Source organism: Geotrypetes seraphini, chromosome 2 (genome assembly GCF_902459505.1).
Source record: "Geotrypetes seraphini chromosome 2, aGeoSer1.1, whole genome shotgun sequence".
Classification (NCBI taxonomy): Eukaryota; Metazoa; Chordata; class Amphibia; order Gymnophiona; family Dermophiidae; genus Geotrypetes; species Geotrypetes seraphini.
Genome location: NC_047085.1, coordinates 250,993,757 through 251,020,414, shown reverse-complemented (window position 1 = coordinate 251,020,414; position 26,658 = coordinate 250,993,757). Strand labels below are relative to the sequence as shown.

General features: G+C 43.2%; 1 protein-coding gene across 1 annotated transcript in view; it reads right to left on the bottom strand.

The window, feature by feature from the left end:
• Positions 1 to 7,000: 7,000 nt before the first annotated feature.
• WBP2NL (WBP2 N-terminal like) overlaps positions 7,001 to 26,658 on the bottom strand; it is a 32,592-nt gene continuing 12,934 nt past the window's right edge. Inside the window, exons 5-9 of the mRNA XM_033929342.1 lie at positions 19,732 to 19,908; positions 18,377 to 18,502; positions 14,677 to 14,753; positions 12,051 to 12,437; positions 7,001 to 9,237 (exon numbers count right to left, since the gene is read on the bottom strand). Of these exons, the coding sequence (XP_033785233.1) occupies positions 12,390 to 12,437; positions 14,677 to 14,753; positions 18,377 to 18,502; positions 19,732 to 19,908 (428 nt within the window). The 3' untranslated portion in view covers positions 7,001 to 9,237; positions 12,051 to 12,389. The remainder of the gene's footprint in view (positions 9,238 to 12,050; positions 12,438 to 14,676; positions 14,754 to 18,376; positions 18,503 to 19,731; positions 19,909 to 26,658) is intronic.

The following is a 26,658-nucleotide window of genomic DNA, read 5'->3' as shown; positions in this document are numbered from 1 at the left end:
TGGATTTTCTGGCTGCACTTCTCCCCCAGCTATTAAAGATGAATGATGACTTCAAAATCGATTTTGACAACGCATATCGCCTGCCTCAACCTTCCACGCTGCATAAGAAGTGCCCCAGACCTATATTGGTATCTCTACTGAAACACCATCAGGTACTCAAAATTATGCAGCATGCCAAACTACATGCTCCAATCACTTTTGAAGGGAATAAGATCCTTATTCTACCTGATCTAGCGAAGGAGACTGCCAAACGCCGGAAATTACTCTTATCATATCGCCCTCAGCTTAAAAACATTGGGGCCAAGTTTGGAATGTTCTACCCTGCTCGCCTTCGGGTTACTCATAATAATGTGACTAAAGACTTCCATAACCCTTCTGACCTAGCAGATTTCATTGAATCAGTGTGCCCAACCCTGATTGATAAAACCTGATACGTTATGTAAAATCTGATTTGATAGGTGTCATGTATTAGATGCTTAGAAACTCATGTCAACTCTGCCTGGAGTATTGCTGTTTTGTCCTCTCTCCTTTCAGTTCACTGACCCACAGTATGTTTGACTTATTTGACATGCTTAAGTTAATGTTTATAGCTGCAGTGTTTTTTACCTCAGATACAGCATGCACTTTCTTTCTATTGCAAACTAATCTGGAGATTAACAATTGCCTTAGAGTACCAATATGCTTCTGTAATATCCTGCTGTTATATCGTTGTGTACAGTATATATGTCATTAACCTGTTTTTCCTTGAATGTAAAGGGTTTCAATAATCCTATAAAACGCCTCAAAATAATACGGTATACTGAAAACCATCAGCCGGACATAGTCCTCTACCAGGAAACTCATCTTTCAGTATTGGAAGCCTCTAAGGTTTCCCCTTCATGGGCTCACACACCTCTCTTTTCTCCTTCTTTGGGACGGAAGAATGGAGTCCTTACACTTATTAGGAAGCGTCAGGACATACAAATAATTTCTTCAGCACATGACACTGAAGGCCGCTGGTTGAAAGTGAACTTACTCGTGGGCAACACTCACCTCTCTGTATATAATATCTATGCTCCAAATCAGGATTGCCCAGAATTTTTTGAGTCCCTGGCATCTGATATTGGTTCCAATTCTATTCAACCATATATCCTGGGTGGCGACTTTAATCTAATATTATGCCCTGAAAAAGACAGGAAATCCACTGTGCCCTATAAAAGAACCAGAGCATGGCGCTGCCTTCAGAATTTACTCTTCCAGTTGAAATTGATAGACCCATGGTGACTGCTTCTTAAAGAGGAATCCACATTTACATTTTTTTTCTCCGCCCCATGCTTCTTACTCCAGGATTGATTTTTTCCTGATAAGCTATTCATTGGTCCGGAAATTGCTCTCTTCGGATATCTTAACTATAACAGTGTCTGACCATTCTGCCATAACACTAACCCTTAATGGCATCCTCTCAGCTGTACCACAGAAAATGTGGAGGTTCAACTCATCTTTACTAACTGATCAATTATTTGTGGAGCACGTTAATCATCACATCCGAGAATTTTTTGATCTCAATCCTGTTAGCGACACATCTTGGCACTCTACCTGGGATGCTTTTAAATCTTATATATGCTTCATCGCATATGCTTCAAAAAAGAAGAAAGAGGATAGAAATCGAATACAGGACCTAGAAAATCAGATATCGGTGATGGAAAATAACCATTTTGCAGACCTCAGGAATCCTATAATCATTGAACGTCTTGGCAAACTTCGGTATGATTATAACCTTACACTCAGTTCAGTGGCCTCAAGTGAGATATTCCTACAAGCGGCCAATTACTATGCCAATAATAACAGGGCTGGTCACCATCTGGCTAATTATTTAAAAATCAAATCTGAACGGACTCAAATTCCTGCTTTACAAAATGATACAGAAGATACTCTGACGGACAACTCGGCCATCTGTAATCAGTTCCAGGATTACTACAAGATGCTTTATTCAACGGAATCTCCGGATTGCACTCAGATACAAGATTATTTAAACAATATCAGTGGCCCGAAACTGGATGACCATGATAATACCCTCCTTACTCAATCCATTCAGTTAAATTAGATTACAGAGACTCTGCATTCCAAGGCTAAACGCAAAGCTCCTGGGCCGGATGGCCTACCAGTTGAATTCTACCTTGCGTTCCAATCCTATCTTCTTCCGATATTGCTGTAAATACTTTCACTCTCTCATTCAACAAGGCTATGCTAAAGGCACGTTTACAGAGACGGTGATTATTGTCATACCAAAACCTGATAAGGATCCACTGTTTGTGCAAAATTATCGTCCTCTCTCTCTTATAAACACCGATGCTAAATTATTTGAGAAATTGATCGCTTCAAGATTACAACTTGTATTACCGAAATTAATCAGCATGGAACAAACGGGCTTTCTTCAAGGACGTCTATCTAGTGACAACACTCGATTATTTACTCATGTGTTATCTTTAGCTCCAACATATATGCCAAATGGAGTAACTATGTCACTTGACGCCGAGAAGGCTTTTGACAGGGTGGAGTGGCCTTTCCTTTTTCAAGTATTATCAAGGTTTGGATTTCATGATGATTTTATACGCATGGTTAAAGTTCTATATTCCAATCCTTCTACTCGACTTCGCATTAACAATGTCCTCTCTGCACCCTTTGCACCATCTAGAGGCACACGACAGGGCTGCCCCCTGTCTCCATTGTTATTCAATTTAGCCTTAAAGCCTTTACTCCTTGCTATAAGATCTGATACCTCCATATCGGGTCTCAATATTGAAGACTTACACATTAAGATGACAGCGTATGCTGATGATGTTCAATTATACATTGATATGGACTCCTTACCTTCAGTGCTTCAATCTATATCTAACTATTCATCAGTATCTGGTTACAAGCTTAACAGTTCAAAAACTGAGGTCATGTCACTGACTGGATCACCTTGCGGTGACATTATTAAAACTTTGAAATTGAAGTATGCACCTGAAAAACTCAAATATTTAGGAATATACTTTGGTGCGTCTATTGAGGAAACCTTGTCCCTCAACACCTCACATATTCTACAAATAATCGACTCTACTACCTCTCGCTGGTCACCCCTGAAATTATCTTGGTGGGGACGCTTGGACTCATTGAGAATGGTACTGATACCGAAACTTACATATATATTATCCATGATACCAGTACTGTTCCCTCCAGCAGCTTATAAGAAATTTGAATCACTCATGACCAAGTATTTATGGAATGGGAAAGTTCCGCGTATCGCTTTACACAAATTAAAATGCTCGAAAGAAAACGGTGGGGTGAACTTCCCTGACCTATATAGCTATCATCTGGCATTTCTATGTAGACAGGCTTCCCAGTGGCTAGAGGAGCCTCTAGATGATAATCCGTCTATTTGGTTGAAATTAGAACGTAAATTGTACGATAAGCATCACTTAAAATACTTCTCCTTTATGAAACAAGCTCCTGGTAAAAAGCTGAACCCTATACTTGCAGCAACGAAATCTGCCATTCAAATAATAGACAATCTAGCTCCTCTCTCCTGGGGCGATACTATGAGCTCTCCTATCTGGCGCAATCCACACTTAAAGATACAAGGCCAATATCTAGAATGGCAATCCTGGCGTCGTCTTGGAATATGGTCCATTCAACAACTCAGAGATGGTGATTACTTCATAGCCTATGATAAACTTGCGATTGCTTATGATCTGTCACCATCTCAGCATTATCAGTGGCTTCAATTGACTCATTGCATCTCTGCACATCTGAAACAGTCTGCTATCTCTAAGGATCTGCCCACCATCCTACAATGGGTGACCAAAATACAATCGCAATCAGGTCAAGCATCTAGTTGGTATAAACTGATACACGTGAGGAAATTCCATCCTCCCTTTACCTTATATGATGTGTGGGCCCGTGAGCTAATAACAATGGAACCAATGCCTGACTGGGAGAATATATGGCTGACGTCCTTTAAAGCAATGAAATCATCAGCAATGATGCAATTGGTGCTTTTTCTCTTTCATAGAGTGTACTGGACTCCATATAAACTGCACAAAATTGACCCCTCGCTTTCAGATAAGTGCTGGTCCTGTATGCAAATGGTTGGTACTTACAATCACATGTTATATCAGTGTCCTTTCTTGCAACAATTTTGGAGCGAGGTTTGGTGTACAATTTGTAAGATCCTTCCTATTGAAGAGTCTATTTCTTATCAGATTATTATATATGGTGCAAACGCAGTTAAAGCACAATTGGATAAATTTGAATCTAGATTGTTATCCTGTTTACTGCTAATTGCATTTAAATCCATTATGTCATGTTGGAAGGACTTCTCTGCCCTCTCTTATGCTCATTGGTGGAACTCAGTATGTTTATGCTCCAAGTTTGAGAAAGTGGCAGCTGAGAAAACTAACTCTTTGTCGACCTTCCTGAAGGTCTGGTCACCTGTGATTGAATATTGCCTATCGTAAAAGTGCCTACTGTTAGACACACCTTTACGCTTTATCCCATTTGATATTGAATATCTTTTTGACTGCTTTATGGCTCCTATTATAAGTCTAATAGCCTATGACATCTCCTCGATTTGCATTAAATGTGTTTGCTAGACAGATATTACTTATAACATATACACTGCAAGTTTGTCATTGAAGTTTCTGGATTGTAGTTTATGTTGCTAAGTTATATTTTTATCATTTTATATATGTTTTATTGAAAATTTCAATAAAAAGATTGAACTAAAAAAAAAAAAAAAAAATTTCAGTCTTAATAGTTTGCCGCTCCACAAAATAATTATTTTATTTCTTCCGGTCCACTGGTGTAAAAAGGTTGAAGAACACAGTTCTAATCAACCTAACTTGATTTCATTTCTGTTTGACTCTTCTGTTCAGATTGGATTCATTCATTTAGACAATTCAGAACCGAGAAATGAAAACTCAAAAATTGTTTCCAATGGAGCTAGGATGAGAGTTTTCATGTTCCGGGCAAGATGGTAGAAGCACTGATAAAGGACAGCATCTGTGAGCACATCAAAAAAAATGGGCTGATGAAAGTGAGCCATGTGGCTTCTGCAAGGGAAGATCATGCCAAACAAACTTACTGCACATTTTTGAGGGGGTAAACAGCCAGTTGGACAAAGGGGAACCCGTGGACATCATTTACCTCGACTTCCAAAAGGCCTTTGACAAGATACCCCATGAGCGGCTACTTAGGAAGCTGTGGAACCACGGGGTGGAGGGAGACGTACACAGATGGGTCAAACACTGGTTGGCAGGCAGAAGGCAGAGGATTGGAGTGAAGGGTCACTACTCGGGCTGGAGGAGGGTCACGAGCGGAGTTCCGCAGGGGTCGGTACTCGGACCGCTGCTGTTCAATTTATTTATTAATGACCTGGAAATGGGGACGAAGTGTGAAGTTATAAAATTTGCGGATGACACTAAACTCTGTAGAAGGGTAAGAACTGCGGAAGAGTGTGAGGACCTACAAAGGGACCTAAACAAACTGGAGGAGTGGGCGAATAAATGGCAGATGAACTTCAATGTAGGGAAATGCAAGGTCATGCATATAGGGAGAAAGAACCCGATGTTCAGCTACCAAATGGGGGGATTAGTATTAGAGGGAAGTAACCTTGAAAGAGATTTGGGTGTACTGGTGGACACAACAATGAAGTCAACGGCACAATGCGCAGCAGCCGCAAAGAAGGCAAACAGAATGTTGGGTATTATTAAGAAGGGTATTACGACCAGAACGAAATAAGTCATCCTGCCGTTGTATCGGGCAATGGTGCGCCCGCACCTGGAGTACTGTGTTCAGTATTGGTCACCGTACCTTAAGAAGGATATGGCAATACTTGAGAGGGTCCAGAGGAGAGCGACACGAATTATTAAGGGCATGGAAAACCTTTCATACACTGAAAGATTGGAGAGACTGGGGCTCTTCTCCCTGGAAAAGCGGAGACTCAGAGGAGACATGATAGAGACCTACAAGATCATGAAGGGCACAGAGAGAGTAGAGGGGGACAGATTCTTCAAACTTTCAAAACATAAAAGAACAAGAGGGCATTCGGAAAAGTTGGAAGGGGACAGATTCAAAACAAATGCTAGGAAGTTTTTCTTTACCCAGCATGTGGTGGACACCTGGAATGCGCTTCCAGAGGATGTAATAGGACAGAGTACGGTACTGGAGTTCAAGAAAGGATTGGACAATTTCCTGCTGGAAAAAGGGATAGAGGGTATAGATAGAGGGCTACTGCACAGGTCCTGGACCTGTTGGGCTGCCGCATGAGCGGACTGCTGGCCACAATGGACCTCAGGTCTGACCCAGTGGAGGCATTGCTTATATTCTTATGTGTCAGTTAAGCTCCATTCATGATTATCTTGATAATTCTGCTTGGCATTCTTTAGTTCATACTTTACTACTGTCACATCTTAATTATTACAATATCATACAGATCTTTCTCACAGTAAAGGCTCTGTTTTACACAACACTACATAACCTGTTTGTCAAACTCATGTAAAAGGTTTTAACTCTTGCTTATGTAGCCTTTTATGATGGGATTCCACCATATTTGGTAGCACTAATGATTCCTTACACTCCTACTTGCTATTTCATGTCATTAGACGAGTACCATTTGGCTCTGCCATTGATTGTTTGTTCATACCTAGAATCCACAGCACATAGTGCCTTTTTCTTTTGAGCTCCAATTCTTCAGATTTGTGGGTTGTTTTCATTCCTTAACCTTAGTGCTAATTCATGGTATTTGCTTGGAAAATATAAAATACAAATAGTGTAAAGCAAATCATAAGTCTTTTTCCCTCTATGAAAATGAAGACAACTGAATTCCCTATATAACTGGTTTCACGTTCCCGTGTGCTTTGCATAATGAATACATGCATTAATGGGAAAGAGTGTCCAGCACATTCACCCTGTGAAAAACAGATGAGCCAATGAGCTCACGATTTGCACACACATATAAAAGGGAGGCACACATGAAAAGTCCACGTTAAATGCAACTTTAATAAAAGGCACTGGAAAAAAATTCATAGGACTTACATTTAAGAATAATCAATCAATCATTAAAAAGACAGCATGTAACTTCAGTGAGAAACACTTTTAAAAAAAGCAAGCCTCTCTCAGCTCATGATGACCACATGTGAGAATCTACCAACCTGACAAAAAAGTAGTGGATACAATAATGCACAGATACTGCTAAAGGAAACTGATTTTGCATAGTTACACTGACTACAAGATTTAATATTACCATACTATGTGAAGCCTGGTAACTTTAAAAATTCATTTTCCCAATATCATTCAGGCCAATTAAATAAAAGCACTTTACTCATCCTTAACTTTATATTTGTGAAGAGCAGGCAAGAAGCAAGGACATGTGATTTGCCCAGGACACAAATCAGATCCCTACTAGCCCCATAAACAAAGGCTAAACTTTCAATACTCATGGTCTTGCAAAAAGCAGTGAAAGTGTTTAATAGTCCAATTGCTCCCATCTACCTTCTTTGTAGTATATGATGGACCCATAAAAAAGGTACACAAGATTAATTTTAGCACATCAACTTACAAAAGGAAATTATAAAGAAGTCTATTAAAAGCCAGAATGGAAAAGACAACTGTGTAGACATAATTGCACAACTTGGCACACTCTTGCTATTGTTAAATACACCACTGTCATTTCACATTTTTAGATGGTACCCAGTGTATCTTATTAACATCAGGGGAAAATTACAATTACGAGTGTAGAAATGGAGCAATATTTGATTGGCTTGAGGTGGCCACATGAGCGCTTTAACATCTAATAAACGAATGGGTAGATTATAAGTTGGGCGGGCCAGGACATTGCAGGAAAGTTAACTCCCTAGACTCCACCAAAAATATATAAACCTCAAATCGAAATTTTTAAGATAAGGAACACCCTCAGCGACATCCCCTTTTGCCTTGCCTGCCTGGAATCACTCTGACCTACAGTCGTGTTGGCCTGTTCGGTTCCTGAGGAAGGGGCTATTGCCCTGAAACCCTGCTGGGTCGAGCCGTGTTGAAAGAGGACTGCACCTTAACTTTGGTCTTTGATCCAAAAAAAGCTGGACTCTCCTTGCTACTATTTGACTACAGCACCTTTATTCAGCTAAGTAACTGGAGGGACAAGCGACTAATTTTTTCATTCTCTGTTCCAGTCAGTGGGTTAGGCATTTGGCGCATTGCAGGACAGTGAACTTTTTGTCTTCCACTTTTATATATTTATTTATTGCACATTGTTTGCACTTGACTTGCACTTTGAAGCACACAGGAACACCCAGCTGATGGTGTGCGGCTGGCAGCGAGTGGTAATCTCTGCTCAGTGTTTGCCGGCTTTGCTATTCTAAGCACTAGAGCTGCTCTTTGAGTCGCTCTTTAAAGCTTTCAAACTCACGCTGAGGGTGCTCCTTATCTTAAAAATTTAGATTTGAGGTTTATATATTTTTGGTGGAGTCTAGGGAGTTAACTTTCCTGCAATGTCCTAGGGCATGCCCAACTTATATTTTGGTATCTTTTAAGGATATATTGCCTTGGGATTTTTGCTATAGATTAAAAATTAAGACATTCATTTCTGTTATGATTACTGTGCTATGAGCACACACACGTCACACTACCTTTGGAGAAAAAGTACTACAGAGCCACAAAAATACTGCCACTGTTAATTCACTGGCCAAGGAGAAGTAATGGTTCTATGCCATTCTCCTATCAGTTGTGGTTGTAACATGCTTACCTTGTGGCACAATGTAAAGCATTCCATGGCCAACTTTAAAATATATTTAAACAGCAAACAAAAATAAAAAAAATATAACGAGATTGAAACAAAGCAGTAAAATTTGTCCAAAAACAGTAATCTGTTCAACACTGCCATAGATCAAAAGATGAGTTTTAATGGATTTTTTTTTTGTTAAAACTTAAACCAGCACTTTATGTATATAGCAGGGATAACATGCTAATAGCCTGATCTTCCATTACATACTTCACCTCGACTTACTGGTTTGTACAGTTTTGTTGTTTTTTTTAAAAATAGATGCGAATCCCAATCTTGTTACTGTGGTTGGGACAAGTTTCTAGAACGTTAAAACACATGATGTGGACTAAAGCAGACCTCGGTACTATATATGGGTTGATGTTCAAGGACTACATAATTCAAAAGATCATTTCCAGCACTGGGAATGCAGACTTCTCAAACTCCATAATGCAAGATGCCTAGCAGAAGGAACAAAATTAGTTACAGGGGCCCAAAAACAGCATTACACACATACGAGAGGAAGAATTCAGTACTTGGAGTCAAAGGAACTTGGTGAGCAGGTTAGCAGGAGGCAGACACAAAAACTGGGGCAGTAAATAAGGTTTGTTATGCCCAGCCCTAAAGATAAGGGTGGCTACAAAGCTGCAGCAGAAAGAACCACGAGCCACCCCAGACATATGAATGATAAGCCGTAGGACAGTGGTTCCCAAACCTGTCCTGGGGGACCCCCAGCCAGTCAGGTTTTCAAGATATCCCTAATGAATATGCATGAGAGAAATTTGCATATAATGGAAGTGACAGGTATGCAAATCTCTCTCATGCATATTCATTGGGGATATCTTGAAAATCTGACTGGCTGGGGGTCCCCCAGGACAGGTTTGGGAACCACTGCCGTAGGGTATCAAAAGGGGTGACTGGGTATGCATACATTTATTTAACGAGCTTATATCCCACCTAAAACTTAAGCGGGTTACAAAAATATATACATAGAATACAAAACCATATGGTATCAGAAGGGGTAATTTAATTATGCATATGAAATCAAGTCACATGCATGCATACCCAGACAGCATGCATGTGACCAAGACTGTGTGCATTTATGTGAGGAAGAGGCGACCCTTATTGGATGTAGAGGGTTGCGGGGCCATGTGTAGAAACTCACCAATACGAGAGAGTAGGGGCTGAAAAGTAGGGAATGTGAAAAATGCCATTCAATGGAGGGGCCAGCCTGGGACAGAGGCTATGCAAGTGCTGCAGTAAACGCATTGCATTTCTTGCCAAGCACAAAGTTCTAAAGCCCAGTGTTTCCTATACTTGTCCTAGAGGTACAACCTGCCAATCAGGGATCCAAGACTACAACCATTTGAAGGAAAAAAAAATGTACATATTCTCAGTTTCCATTGTATGCATCTCTTCTCAGGTACATTTGCCACAATTATCCTAAAAAACTGGCACACTTGAGTACCCGAGAGGCCGGAACTGGAAAATCACTATATCCGTCCACTGTGGAATTGTATTATTTCCACTAGCTTTCTACCAAAACTAAAACCATCCTTGGGAGTGCTTTATCAGCAGAACCCCCCCACCAAAAAAAAAAACAAAAACAAAAAACCAATCTTCTCTCTCTAGGGTTAACCCTCACACCAAAGAAACAATGTATATGGCACACAAGACATTTCTTTTTAATAAAGGTCAGTACTTCTAGCTGAAAGATGATCATGACATCACAGTGATGGAAAGAGTTATTTCAGCTTACGCAGTGCATTTCTTAGGCTCCAGATAAGAAAACATTCAGAGGAAATTGATGGCACATATTTTGCTGGTGGATATGCATAAATGCATGTGGAAATTAATGAAGTCTATCTTTTATGCATATACACGTTAATACCTACATATTGAGTATTCACAGCAGCTATAGGGCAGGTGCAAGTACTTGTGCCTTAATGCTGGCACATTTTTGGCCAATTGCACCTAGCATTTCATATGATTCAAAATGTTGTGTGATCGTGGCACCGAGGTACCCCCTCTTCAAACCCAGCATGCACCCAAAAAGAGGGAGAAAAGCCTCAGACTAATGTAGCAGTATAGAACCAAAAAGGTACAAATGAAAAACTGCTTTTGATACTTTCACTGGCAAAAAACTCCCTCATAGAACAGCTCAGGTTTAGAAAAGGGCAAAGTCACCCGGAGGCACGTTCAAGGACTTAGCTTACAAAAGACGACTTGAGCTCCAACGCTGTCACGTCTTCTCCAATCTTCCCAACAAGCGACCTTGTTTCACCAATGTTTGGCTCATCGGGGGAACAAACAATACAGCTGGTCTCAACGTGGCTGCACTTTTCAAGGATGTATTGTTTGTTCCCCTGATGAGCCAAACATCGGTGAAACAAGGTCACCTAGTATTTCATGAAAAAAAAGCAGGCACCTAGTTTTCTTTATAGAACAGGCTTAAATAGGCCTAGAATTTCATGAAAAAAAAAGCAGGCACCTAGTTTTCTTTATAGAACAGGCTTAAATAGGCATCATAACCAGCACCTACAACAAAAACCCCACTACAGAATTTCCCTCCAAATGTTTTCCCCCACATCACACAGTTTTAGTTCTGTAAAGTTCCAAACACGTTGAACTGGACCATTCAGGTCTTTATCTGCCATCATTTACTATGTTACTATACAGTCTACAGCCCAGAAATATCAAAAAAGAGAGACAAGTTAATCTAATCATGTATTTTTTTAAATGAGTATCACTTATGGGCAGACTGGATGGACCATTCAGGTCTTATCTGCCATCATTTACTATGTTAGACTCAGGTCAATGCTGCCAAATAAAGCCGCATTAGCATTCTGCATCAGTTCAAAGAGCTGCTGCCTCAGTTTGTTGATCCTTTAATTCGCCACCTCAAGCATCATCTCTGATCCTATCAAGCTACTCAGGGATATACTACCAGCTGAACGGGGGGGGGGGAATGAGAGCACAAAAACCACCCTATATTATAAAATATAGTCTGCAAATAATTTGGGATGTAAAGCACAGTCCCGAAGGTGAAAGAGGCACAGCAGCCAACTGTGATCGTTTCATACAGAAAATGAAGCAGCTGCCTACTGCATTGAGTTCCAGTTCAAGGAATAAAGGTGGATCATTATTTCAGAAGAAGGGAGAAGTGGGTTAGGAAGGCTATGCTTCTTTTACACTCCACGTAAGAGAGCAACTACAAGCTCCAGCCTCAAAATTATCTCTCGCATACTATTCTGTAAATGTGTAATGCTCATACCTCCATGTTGTGCCACGTTCCATGACCTGCTGTGAACCAGGAGTTCAGATTCAACCACAAAAGCATCAATTAATCTACTGTCTTTTATTCTTTAAACAGTTCTCTGTCGACACCAGCAGTTTTAAGAAGCCTCTCCAAACCAGGGCCCAAATGTCACAGATGTGAGAACAGGCCAGGCTTGCAAAGGCAAAAACGTGACCTCCGAAAGGTTCTGTAGATGGTTTTTTAACACCTAAGACGCTACTGTAGAACAAAGAGCTAGAAACCCTATTGGAAACAGAAGGGCAGAGTCAAACAACCGAAGAGCAGGTGGAGTCAGAACCTCATGCCCCTCTGCCTTCAGTTGTTCTTCTTCTCCTCAGGAGGTGCATAAGGTGGTGGCCGATCCTGAAAAAGAGGTATGTTAAGTCACATTACCGAGGGAAACCTAAAGAGACACGTGGCTTTCTACAACAGCTGCATTTTCCTTTTTTGTAACTTGAATTATATTGAAAATGTGACAGAACATACACTTGTAACATTCTATAGTCACAATAAAGCTATATCCAGATCCCAACCTAAGCATTCCCAACTAAAGCAAACCCCCCCAAACCCCCCCCACCAAAACCAAAACCCTTTGCAACAAACTCCATGTGTTCTCAAAACTATCTATCCTGTTCTTCTTCAGAGCAGCTGTCTTCATTAAGATGACAATATTTAATCATATATGAGAAAGGAAATGCTAGTTAACATAGCTGGTTTTAAGAAAGGTTTGGACAATTTCCTGGAGGAAAATTCCATAGTCTGTTACTGAGACAGATATGGGGGAAGCCACTGCTTGCCCTGGATCAGTAGCATGGAACATTGCGATTTGGGTTTTTGCCAGGCACTAGTGACCTGGATTGGCCACCTGTGAGGAAGGGCTACTGGGCTAGATGGACCATTAATCTTGACCCAGTAAGGCCATTCATATGTTCTTATGAACACCTCTTGTTTTCATTGCTGTACCTGCTCGGAATGATGGCCAAACTATGGCAAAAATCATGCTCTTCTCAACTACTACAGACCACCCAAGATAAAGAAAATAACATGCATCGATATTCAATAGAAACTATACATTCACTGCCTGCAGAATTTTTAAACCAGTATGAATAGCATCAGCTCAAACATCTGTCTGAACAGCCCAATACTATCCATATAAACAGAGGCCGGATTTGAAGCGGAACGCAGGGGTGCCCAAAATTTCAATTGCGATCTACCTGTCTATCGCAGAGCCAGTGTTCTCCCTAGCATTCCCCCAATCACTTTCTCACCTTTAAAGTACTGCAATTACAGCAGCCTGCAGAGCGAACGTAGAAAGCTGCCATCAGCCTCTGTAGCACGTTCCCTCTGCCGCGGTCCCGTCCTTGATGTCAAAGGAGGTGCAGGACCATGGCAGAGGGAACTTGCTACAGAAGCTGATGGCAGCCTGCTACATTCGCTCTGCAGGCTGCCGTAATTAACTTTCAACTGTGGTAGGCCCAGAGGGAAGAATGGAGGTGAGATCTGACCTGACCGTCACTGTGTGCAGGGAAGCAGCGGCGATAAGGCCCCGCACGTCGGGGTAAAATTGTGCCCGTCACGAGGACCCCGGCAGGAGGGGGGATTGCCTCACGGACGCTGGATCGGGGGGGGGGGGGGGAAAGAGACAAAAGGACCTTGAGGAGGGGTGGGAAAGCAGCCTTGAACCAAAAGGGAGGGGGAAGACAAGGCAGATCCTGGACTACTAGAGAGGAAACACTCTGAACTGAGGAGAGAGAGAGATGCCAGGCCTTGGGGAGGGGGAAGACAAAGAGAGTGAGAGAGACAAAGACCTGGACCAAAGGTGGGAGGACTCAAAATGTTAGCAGAAGGAAGATAGAGAGAAGGAGAAACCTGAAACAAAGGGGAGGCAGAAGAGAGGGGGGCAGATGTTGGACTATGGGAGGAGCAGACAGAAGAGATAGAGGGGGAGAGACCCTGAGGAAGAACAGAGAGATGCAAGATCAGAACAGAGGAAGGAGAGAGAGGGAGACATTGCCAATAGGGGTGGAGGAGAGAGGAAGAAAAGTTGGACTCCTGGAGGGACAGAATTTCATAGTTTATTTAAGTTTTGATTAAACGCTTATCCAAAAGTACAAAGTATTTAAAAATAACTGGGAGACGAACATTTTTAAATTAGACATACACGAACTAAACAAACACACTTATGACTTGAAAACAATGGTTGGAAATGGAACAAGGTCTGGAGGACAGAAGAGGTGCACTCGGTATATATATAAATAAATATGGGGGGGTCTTTTACTAAGGCGCACTAGCTGATTTAGCGTGCACGCTAAATGCTAACACATCCATAGAATATAATGGGCGCATTAGCACTTAGTGTGCGCTAAATCGGCTAGCGTACCGTAGTAAAAGAGGGGGTATATGTTTAGTATTTTTACTGTTGGTAGATCATTTTGACTCGGTCATTTTAAAAGTAGCTCGCAAGCCCAAAAAGTGTGGGCACCCCTGCACTACAGGAAAGGCAGGAAAAAAAAAAAAATTCTGGATAAACGTGTTTAGTTCAGGCCTGCTGAATCAGTTTCCCTTGTGTCTGCAGAGGGCTTTGAACAGTTTGGTTTCTTACCATGGGCATGTAGACGTTGTGCGGGTTGGCTGGGTTATAATACGCACTGGATGCTGCCTCTGCTGCTTTGCTGCCACCTGCAGGGACGAGACAAACAAAGCAAACAGAATATTCAACAACAGGCTGGCCACTTATGTTATGCTGAGAAACTTTTAACATTACACTGACTGGATTAGGCATTTACTACTTCCAAACTAATCTGTGTATCCGACCAAGGACAGAAAAATGCACTCCCGAGAAAAGCACCTATGTCACAGTAAACCAAATGTGAACATTTATCCATGGTACCGTAATCTAAGATCAGCCTCATTCATCCTACCCTCCTCTACTGCCTCACAGAGAATTTTAAGCCACTTACACTGGAGCTCACTTCAGGTCAAAACATTTGCATACTTCCACCGATTTTCAACCTACAAGTCACCTAAAGAGGAGCACCGTTTTAGCTAGCCAAACTATAATCAGAAAACACCAATATAGTGAGAATTTCGACTCACCTACTTCAGTTTAACTAAATACAAATTTGTGGAGAGGAAAGGAGGAAAAATTAAATTCTCCTAGTACTCTTCGCTATGACCAGCCTGGTCTCTAGAATAAGCTCTCTTATTGTCTACTGCAGGGGTGCCCAATACGTCGATTGCGATCGACCGGTAGCTCAGGAAGGCAAAGTGAGTCGATCGCTAGACTCGTGTTGCCGTCCTGATCTACCGGGCCGATCAGCCTTCCTCTGTGTTCAAACTAGGGCCTTTTAACTGGGCGGTCCGCCCAGCTGTCATCTGCTGCTGCTGCCACTGCTGAACATTAAAAAAAAAAAAACCCGGCTTGGAGATTTCAGCCCGTAGCGAACTTATGCTCCGGGCTCTAAGGTGTGCGTGCCAGCTTCTCTTCTCTTCCCTCCGAAACCGGAAGTTATGCCCGGGGGAGGGGGGGGGAGAAGGGAAGCCGGCACGCACATGTTGAGAGCCCTGAAGCAAGCGTTCGCTACAGGCTAAGGCGGGAGACAGTTTAGTGAAGCATTTCCTCTTCTTGCTGCTGGGTCCTGCCTACTTTCTGTTTCCGCGAAGGCAGGACCCAGCAGCATTTCCCCCAATAGGTCGATTGCGATGCTGGCCGACCGAAGCAGGGAGAGCTTGGGGCGGCGGCGGCTTTCGGGCCTGTTATTGGTGGCGGTTTGGGCACTGGTCCCCGATGGCAGTGGCAGTGGCTTGGGGGAGGGCAGGGAGAAAGAAAGAAAAAGGGCAGGCAGGGAGACAGAAGGAAAGAAGAGAAACAGAAAAAAAGAAAGGGAGTCAGAGAGAAAGAAAAGGCAGGGAGAGAGGAAGGAAAAGTTGGGGGAGGGAATGACGTCTGGAGGAGAGGAAGCATATAGGCTAAAAGAAGGGAAGAAAGATTGGATGCACAGTCAGAAGAAGAAAGTGCAACCAGAGACTCATGAAATCACCAGACAAGGTAGGAAAAATGATTTTATTTTAAATTTAGTGATCAAAATGTGTCTGAATTTATATCTGCTGTCTATATTTTACACTAAGGTCCCCTTTTACTAAACCGCAAGAGGTTTTTAGCGCAGAGAGCCTATGAGCGTCGAGAGCAGCGCTGGACATTCAGCGCAGCTCCCTGCGCTAAAAACTGCTATCGTGGTTTAGTAAAAAGGGAGGGGGGTATATTTGTCTATTTTTGTATGGTTGTTACTGAGGTGGTAGTGCATAGAGTTATCTGCTTTGACCTCTTTGAAAAACCCTGGAATAGGAATGATAATTAACATTTTCTATGCGTACAGAGACGCGGCAGAGCAAATCAGGGCAGTAGAAGGGCCCGAAGCAGCGTGTGAAGACTGTTGCACACGCTGCTGGAATCGCCACCGGGCGGTGGGATCAGTTAAAGAGCCCGGGCAGAAAGTTGCTGGGCTCCTCGGTGGGGGCGCTGAGCGGCCGCAATCCCTCTCCTCCGATACCCCACCCGCTGGAGATCGGCAGCTGGTTGCCCGACTGGTGGAGGCGATCGGCGCCGCAGCTCTGTCCCGGCGGCCTCCGAGCGGCGGTGCTGGGCACGTGAGAGGAGCCTTCTGCCCGAAGAGGAGGAGCAGCGGTGTCTGAAGAGGCTGAGCTGTGTCATAGACCTCAGCTGGCTGCAGCAGTGGTAAGCCCGATGCGTGATAAGCGCGCATGCGCACTCTCATGTCCGCGACGGATCAGGGAACACAACTTTAGAGTGCACATGCACGACTAACATTTTATTATTATAGATGACAATTTTGCATGAGATAAAACTCTTTATAGTTTATATATCTTTCCTTTTAACTGTTAAAGGAAAGTTTTATAAACTATAGAGTTTTACCTCATGCAAAATTGTCATTTCTTTAATAAGACATTAACTATTTTTTCTGCGGCCCTCCAAGTACCTACAAATCCAAAATGTAGCCCCACAAAGGGTTTGAGTTTGAGACCACTGATCTAAGGCAAGACAGTTGTTAGGTTGCATCCGCAGGAGTTTCATCAGCCGGAAGCCTGAAGTCATAATGCCATTATACAGAACCATGGTGAGACCTCATTTGGAATACTGTGAGCAATTCTGGAGGCCACACTACCAAAAAGATATGCTGAGAGTAGAGTCGGTGCAACGGATGGCCACCAGGATGGTCTCGGGGCTCAAGGATCTATCGTACGAGGAAAGGCTGAAAAATTTGCGGCTGTACTCACTCGAGGAACGTAGGGAGAGAGGAGACATGATCGAGACGTTTAAGTATATTACCGGCCGTATCGAGATGGAAGAAGAGATTCTCTTTCTCAAAGGACCCTCAGCCACAAGAGGACATCCGCTCAAACTCAGGGGCGGGAAATTTCATGGCGACACCAGGAAATATTTCTTCACCGAGAGAGTGGTTGATCCTTGGAACGAGCTCCCGGTGCAGGTGATCGAGGCAAACAACGTGCAAGAATTTAAGAGCAAATGGGATGCCCATGTGGGATCCCTTAGAGGGTTAAGCCAAGGGAACCTGTCACCAGGAGTGGGATCCCTAGGATAGTAGACTTGGGGGTGGGTCAGTTGAGTGGGCAGACCTGAAGGGCTATGGCTCTTATCTGCCGTCATCTTCTATGTTTCTATGTATCACATCAGACCTTATGCTATGAGTTTATCTTGCTGGGCATCATTTTAAACAAGGTCTCAGCAGGCATAAGTCTGGTTCCTAAAGTTCATATGAGAAGCTATACATGATTCTATACAAGCACATGCCCTTTATAGAATCACACTTTCCCACTCTTGTACAAAGCTGTGCTAGCGGCTGCCGCGCAGTAACAGCCCCGAAGCCCTTTAAATCTCTATGGGCATCAGGGCCGTTATCGTGCGGCTTTGTAGAAGAGGGGTTTAGTGCTGATTTTTTTTCTGAGCACCATAGTGTGCAGTCTTAATGACATTTGGTTACTAATGAGAACCCCCCCCCCTAACATGAGAAGTTTGTCTGTGCCCATCCCCATTATAAAACTATGCATATACTGTATTACACGACTCTGCAGGCATGCTTTGTGTGAAGCAAGGGCAAGCATGTCTATATGCAAGTTCCATGGAATACATGCCTTTTTGTCACTGCATATACTTTTACCTCCCTCTGTTATGCAGTAAAGCAGAGTTTATCTGTGGAAACATTTAGAACATTACACCCTAAAAGTAAATCCTTGAAACTCACAGGTTACAGAAAACATCTCACCTGGCATCCCAGGCTCTGTCCAAGAGGGTGCTGAAGGTGCTGATGGGTCAGTGACAGGGAAGCCTGGGTAAGGGGGAGGAGGAGCCATATACATGGGATTCATCTCTGGAGGCAATGGATACATGCCTAACAGTTAAAAAAAAACCCAACAAAACCCCACACAAGTTAATCAGATATAACACACCTTAAAAAGAAGTCACTGTAGAAAAAAAAACAAACAAGGTTATCCTACGTGCCCTAGGGTAAAACCTTCACATACCAAACAACTTCATCCACCCTTCAAACTTACTACTGCACTTACTACTAACCAGACCTTCCAAGAGACTCATCCCATGTCACTCCAGAAGTGCAGGATACAGTACCGAGGCTTCTCACCTGCCCATCCTCCCTGCTTGATGTGGCACCACAGATCCATATGTAGTTTCACCCTCAATTCTCCTTTGCTGTTCCTACCTTTCCTGAACACACATTAAGGGCGGTTCTTTTACTCGGCATCTACACACCCAACTAGTATTTTTATGGGATAAGTGTAAGCGCTAGCAAGGGCCTCAACATTATTCTGTAAGAGAGTGTAAATAGCATAGCACATAACTGCATGGGGGAGTGCAGATGGGCAAAGCATAGGTGTGCAATGGGTGGAGCTTCTACTGACACATGTAACTTACAAAATACCGTTGTTACATATGCCCTAGCTGCATTTACATACCCGCAGTTAGGCCATCTCTGGCTGGTGCAAACACAGGCATCTAAATGTAAAGCATGCAGATACTAGCTATAACAGAATATGGGAGGCCAAGTTCTGTTACATTCGCTCACCGTGTGGCCTCAGGGTGCCCTGAATTGTCCACTTTTAGAATTGCCCCCAGACTGTTTTACCTCCATCTATCACCCTTTGGCCAGTTTCCCTTCACAAATTCCCTGCTGAAACATATCATTAAGACAGGGCTGATCATCAAGCATCAAAAAACACAGCCAAGGACTCTAGTTATCCACCTTAAAAGCACCAAGGACTGAGCTTGCTCTAATCCAGGGATGCCCACCCTTGGCCCTCACCAGGTTAGATTTTCAGAATTTCCCGAATAAATATACATGCGATCTAGTTGCATACAATGGAAGCAGCACATGCAAATAGATCTCATGCAAATTCACTGGGGAAATCCTGAAAACCCGACTGGAAGACAACCCTGCTCTAATCTATCTCCACTTAGAATCTGCAAACTTGATGGTTTTTCTGTGACTGCACCTTTAACAGTAGGGAAATGAGCCTTTTCTACACAATAGTAAACTTGATCAGGTACAATACCATCTTAGAGGGGTGATATACATTTTCCTCCTTCATTAGAGAGCATTTTTACCAGCAGGGGGAGCATAGGGGTAACCCATCGGCTGTGGAGCAGGACCATATCCATTCATTGGTGGTGGTGCATAGGGGTATGGTCCATTCGGTGCATAACCTCCTGGAGATGATACATAGCCCCCTGGGATCGGAACATAGCCAAAACTTGCTGGCTGCGCTGGGGCCCCTCTAGATGCTACAAAAAGGAGGAGAAATTTTAAAAAGTTGTTCATAAGCATCAGGTTTTATGCACAAGCCAAAGTGCAACAGAGATAAAGAACCAGAGGTGTGATAAAGATCATACCAACTACCCAACACGTGCACATCACATCATTGGATAAGAGCGTTGTACATACATTCCTGATTCTTTTCTTGACCAGCAAGGTCACAACCTCTTTAGAAAAAGCTTTACAGAATTAGGAACAATTTAAAATAGAAGACAAAGGATGGTTTGATTGGCTTACCTCCTGGATGCCAAGCACACCATGAGTGAAGGGCCTATTGGGAACCTTGATAGGATTAGTAGTGTTTTCCTAGTCGTCTTTTGTAGCTTGGCCAGTTTAATTGGTATAGGAAAAACATGTTGCAGATAAGTGACCACAAACCTCACACTGATCCAAATGACAGGTTAGGCTCAGAGTAACCCTGCAAGGAAAAGAGGCAAGACCACCGAGGTTCTGGACATGATCATTGCCTCGATAACTCGAGGAAGTGATCAAGTGGGGATTAAGGACATGGCACAGTCGCTCAAATAGCAAACCTTTCTTAGCCTGGAGAGGGTGCAGAGAGCATTTGATGGTATGTGCAAATATAAAAGAAAATATAAACATTTTTATATGTAAAACAAAAATATGTAGCAAGCAGATGGCCAGGAAAACGGTGCATGACAGCTGGAGCAGCACGGGGCATTCAGCGTGCCAGTTGGTGCTAAAAACCTCTTCCACGCTTTTGTAAAAGGAGAGGTGGGGGTAAAATTTGTAGAGACAGATATTCAGAACTGTGCCTTACAGCCAAAAGGCTTTTTGTCTCCCCTTTATTTCCTGCCCTTAGCTCTATGTAAGCCGTACAGTTTTTTTGTCTTTGCTTTTTGTTGTTTTCCCTTTGCTATCGTAACATTTTATTTTTATGTTCAAATCTTTTTTTATTGTGGATCAAAGCCAAAATAGAAAGCAGAACAGAGTCCATCCAAATCAGGATCCAACAATATAAAATGTTTTATACATTCCTCCTCTCTCCAACTCAACAATCTTCCCTAAGATTAGAAAATAAAGCAGTATCCGATTCCAAGGAACAGCTCGTTGTCCACTATATCCATTAAGAGATAGTATTCATAATTAGGCTACGACCTCAAAATGACAAGGAAGCCAAATAGGCCCCCCAAATAAGCAAGAAATATTTATGCCTGCGAGCATGGCCCACCGCTTCTCAAGCCTCCTAAGAGGCTAAATTATGCACTAGTGATCTCCATCTCCAAAAATACGGGGGTTCTGAGGAAGTCCAAGATTTCAGTACCTTTGCGAGCAAAGAAGACACTCCTTACAACACCACAGGGGACCCTCCTTAGGGAGGCCTTGAAAAGCTCCAGGCATATCAAGCACCAGTTGTTCCACAGTACCCAAAAGGGTACATTGTAGTAGACTATATTTTGCACTATAGATGTCGAAAAAGAACAAACAGTCCAGCAGTCCCAAAAGGAGTGGGTGGAAGTATTGGGTGCTCTACCTAAGACAGGGAGGAGAAGCAATGCCCCCAATTTTATGTAACTGCATTTATTTATAAATAGGCCCTATAAAGCATTCTGGCATAACACTCCTGGAATATCACTCCCATTATTAACTTAGGGATCCCTCTTATGGTGCCCAAAATATATTCAATGACCTAGTTCTTTATCGAGTTCTTGTCCCCATTTTCATTTTATCCAGCGAGAATCTTTAGGGCTTTCAAATTGAGAAAGGGCCTTATGCAACGCCGACACCGAGGTATTAACAGCCTCCACTCCCGTGAAGAAATCTCAGAAGCCCTTCCCTATAGGTTGGCCAAGGCCTTTAACTGTCCTTTCAGAGTTAGCAAATGTTCCATCAGGCAAACACCCCAGCGGTCCCAGTCTAAAAAAATAGGAGTTATCATGACAGGGAGGAAAAGCCATATTCTCTCTCAAAGGTAATCGATTCATTTCTCTAGGGTCCCCTCCCAGTCTACGTACTGAACTCCCCCACACCACCCTCATGGATTTCAAAAGAGCACTAGTCCAAAAGAGTGCAGGTAGATCTCTGCTAGGTATATGTAATAGACTATATAAAGAATTGGGGACATAAGAGTTGGCTCATTAATCCAAGGGGGTGTATCGACTCCCCTTCAGCAACCTTTAAGTGGCACAATATATAAGCCTCACTGGAAAGTCCAAAACTGGGGAGACCGAGTCCACCCTGCTACCATCCACCCACTAAATAAAGATAGCGGACCTTTGGCTTATGGCAATACCAACAAAATCTAGATAACAAACGAGCCAAACGGGTGAGATCTTTCTTTAGCAATCTTATGGGAATCGTTTGCATCACATATAACCAGTGAGGATAGATCACCATGAATCAGAGCTATATGTCTCAGTAGCATCAAAGGAAGATACCCTCATGCCTCAGTTGAGTTTTGGTGTCCAGAAAGAGTTTGGGAATATTTGCAGAACACAGTTGAGTTGTGGGAAAAAAAAAACCACACAAAAACGGTAGATGCACATCCAAATCCCAAAGAGTCCGATGCCCAGCGCAACAGAAAAGAATCATCCCACTGATTCTTTAACTCTAGCGAGGAAGATAAAGCCTTCAAATTATGAAGATTCAAACAAAAGCCTGCAAAATCACTACTGTATATTCCGCAATATTTTCCATAAGGGCTTCCAAGAAGTACCGAGATTCTGTAATGTGAGCTAGAAAGTCTTCCGCAAAAGCAGTAAGTTTAAAACAATGGTCCCCAACCTGGACGCTTTTAATATCTGGATTTAAATGAACATCTCAATGAGGGGATCAAGAGCGAGGATGAACAACAAGGGCAAAAGAGGGAATCCTTGTCTAGTGACTCTATGAATCTCAAAGAGGGAAGATCTACAATCGTTAACCCAGAGAGCTGGTTGAGGAGTTGCATATAACGCTCGAATAGATGAGATGAAATGGCCTTCAAATCCATATCTGGTCAAAGTGGCAAACAAATAATCCCAACAAACCCTATTGAATGCCTTCTCAGCATCAAAGTTGATGAGTAAAGAAAGTAACTCTGCTTTAGAGCGGCATTCAAGGGAAGGCTTTACTCGAGAGAGTTCAGAGGAGAGCGACACATCTGATTAAAGGGATGGAAAACCTTTCATACGCTGAGAGATTGGAGAAACTGGGTCTCTTTTCCCTGGAGAAGAGGAGACTTAGAGGGGATATGATAGGGACTTACAAGATCATGAAGGGCATAGAGAGAGTAGAGAGGGACAGATTCTTCAAACTTTCAAAAAATAAAAGAACAAGAGGGCATTCAGAAAAGTTGAAAGGGGACAAATTCAAAACGAATGCTAGGAAGTTCTTCTTTACCCAACATGTGGTGGACACCTGGAATGCGCTTCCAGAGGATGTAATAGGGCAGAGTACGATACTAGGGTTTAAGAAATGATTGGACAATTTCCTGATGGAAAAGAGGATTGAAGGGTATAGATAGAGGATTACTGCACAGGTCCTGGACCTGTTGGGCCGCCGCGTGAGCAGGCTGCTGGGCACGATGGACCCCAGATCTGACCCAGCGGAGGCATTGCTTATGTTCTTATGTTTTAGCCACCGAGCAACCTTTAACAAAACCTACTTGGGACTCACGGATAATCTGTGGGAGAACCCTAGCTAAATGACTGACCAAAATTTTTGCCAAAAAGTTCAACCAAAATTAAGCAGAAATAGGACGGTATGATTCTGGATGGACAGGGTCTCTCCCCGGTTTTGGAAGGACTATTATCTGAGCCACATTGAGATGTTCTGGCATAGCTTCAGCATTAATCATCACATTGAACACATTGGAGATAGGACGTGAGATTTCAGTTTTCATAAGTTTAGCCTTCTATGCCCGGGGCCTTCAGGGTAGAACTCTGTGCGATAGCCAACTCCACATCCTCATCATGAATAGGCGCATTCAGTTTCCCAAGCTGTGTACCAGTAAGACGCGGGAGGTCAAGCCCATCCAAGTAAATCTCCCCAGATAGCCCGACTCTGTTGGGGGGGGGGGGGCGGTCATAAAGGGTATAGAGAGGGTCCATTCAAAAGCAAAGGTTCTAGACTTAAAACAAAAAAACTAACTTTGTTCGGTTGGGGGATTACATCAAGGAATTGTTGTCTGGATGGGAACTAAACTAACACTTAACTTTATATACCAAGTCAACCTAAGGAAGCTCGACTCGGTTTACAACAATTAAATAAGAACTGAAAAAGTAAAAACAGAGATTTCAAGAAGATTAATTTTCAAAATGTTTTGAAAATAGAAAAGTTTTTAAAAATTTATGGAAAGATTGGAAAGGACTGGGGCTCCTCAGAGTTAAGGGGAACATCTGGAAGGCATGGAAATGCGGTGGGCAAAACTGAAAGGAGTAATTGTAAGAGCGAAAAAGTAAGGCAAGTAAGTAAAAAGTAAGAGGAAAAGAAGGCCGCTTTGGTTCTCAAAAGTAGTAGCTGAGAAGGTAAGGAATAAGAGGTTAGCTTTCATAAACTACAAAAGATCATAGAGAAAAGGAAGACAGGCAAAAATATCTGGAAAGTTAAGAAAGCCTGGTCATGTAGTCAGGAAAGCAAAGATGACAATGGAAGAAAAAGTGGCTGACACGGTAAAACGGGGAGAAAAGACATTTTTTAGATATATTAGTGATAGGAAGAAGTGCAAAAGTGGCATTGTGGAGACTCAAAGGTGAAGGGGAGAAATATATAGAAGCTAAGAAAAGGCTGAATTGCTTAATAAATATTTCTGTTCTGTGTTCACGGTTGAAGTGCCAAGAGCGAGACCACAGAAGACAAACATGAATAGAGATGGCGGAGTGGTAGACCTTGATCGATTTTCAGATTTATTTATTTATTTATTCATTCAATTTTCTATACCGTTCTCCCAAGGGATCTCAGAACGGTTTTACATGAATTTATTCAGGTACTCAAGCATTTTTCCCTGTCTGTCCCGTCGGGCTCACAATCTATCTAATGTACCTGGGGCAATGGGGGCATTAAGTGACTTGCCCAGGGTCACAAGGAGCAGCTTGGGTTTGAACCCACAACCTCTGGGTGCTGAGGCTGTAGCTTTAACCACTGCGCCACACCTTCTGCCACACCTTCCGCCACACCTTCTACCTCCTCACGATGGTTGTGTTCGTGAGGAGGTAACTGGAGGGTGGGACTTATCCAAAGAAGGATCCCAAGGCAGGTTAAAATCTCTCCCCAAAAGCATTGGTAAGCTAGCATGAGCCAAAAATATATTCCGAAAGCATGCATAAAACAATTTATCATAGACATTGGGGGCATAAAGACATTGGGAGCACCTTAGCACCCACTATTACTGCTGTGCTTTTGTTATCATTTTTTTTTTAATTCTAAAACATGATTTATGAAAATTTTGAAAGCAAACTGTCCAGAAACCCCAGAGAAATTCAAAATATTCCTAGTTTGAACCAGTCTGAAATTCACCCAGTTTGATTTGTTCATTATATCAGTATTGGTGGGAGTGTGTGTACCTCTAAGAAAAGTCTTCCAGACAATCTCCTGCTCTTTAGTCCAGTGCTACCTAGATCTCACTTTTTCAGCATATTTGAAAATGAATATGCATGAGAGAGACCTGTACATGCAAAATTTCATTAATATTCATTTTAAAAATACCAAAAACCTAATGGACAGGGGCTCCCCTAGAACTGGTTTATGAAACAATGCCTAATCCAGGGTTTCTCAACCTGGTTCTCAGGACACACCCAGCCAGTTAGGCTGTCAAGATACCCACAATGAATATGCATGAGATAAAAATGTGTATAAAGTGGAGTGAAATGGTGTGGTGGCCACGTTAGTCCACTTTTCAAGGTAATATACAAAAATAAAGGTAATACCCTTTTCATTGGACTACCGTATTTTCACGCATATAACGCACGCGTTATACACGATTTTACAAACCGTGCATAACCTTGTGCGTTATACGCGTGAGCGCGTTGTACCAATTTTTTTTTACATAGTTCCCCCCCCCCCGACATCCGATTCACCCCCCCGCAGGACCGCTTGCACCCCCACCCCGAAGGACCGCTCGCACGCACCCGCATCCCCACCCCAAAGGACCGCTCGAACACACTCCCACCCGCACCCCCACCCTGAAGGACCGCTCGCACCCCCACAGCCTCCAGACCCCCCCCAATCATATAGACGCTCCTACCGGTGTCCTGCTGCTTCCTCTTGGCGGTCCCGGCCCTTCTGTGAGCCCTGCACCTGCGCTGCTTCCTCTTCCAGCGGTCCCGCCCTTTCTCTGATGTCAGAGAAAGGGCGGGACCGCCAAGAGGAAGCAGCAGGACACAGATAGGAGCGTCTACATGATTGGTGGGGGGGGGGGGGTCGGGAAGCTGTGGGGGTGCGAGCGGTCCTTCAGGGTGAGGGTGCGGGTGGGAGTGCGTGCGAGCAGTCCTTCAGGGTGGGGGTGCGGGTGCGTGCGAGCGGTCCTTCGGGGTGGGGGTGCGAGCGGTCCTGCGGGGGGGGTGAATCGGACGTCGGGGGGGGGGGGCATCAGGCTTTCAGGGTGGGGACAGGACTTCAAGGGGGAGAGGAGAGTCGGGGCGGGCGAAAGGAGAGTCGGGATGGCCAGAGGAGAGTCGGGGCGGGCGAAAGGAGAGTCGGGCGGTGACGGGAGAGTCGGGGCAGCATGCACGGTATACCGGTGTTGTTTTTTGCTTTATTTCTATAAATTACCATACAAT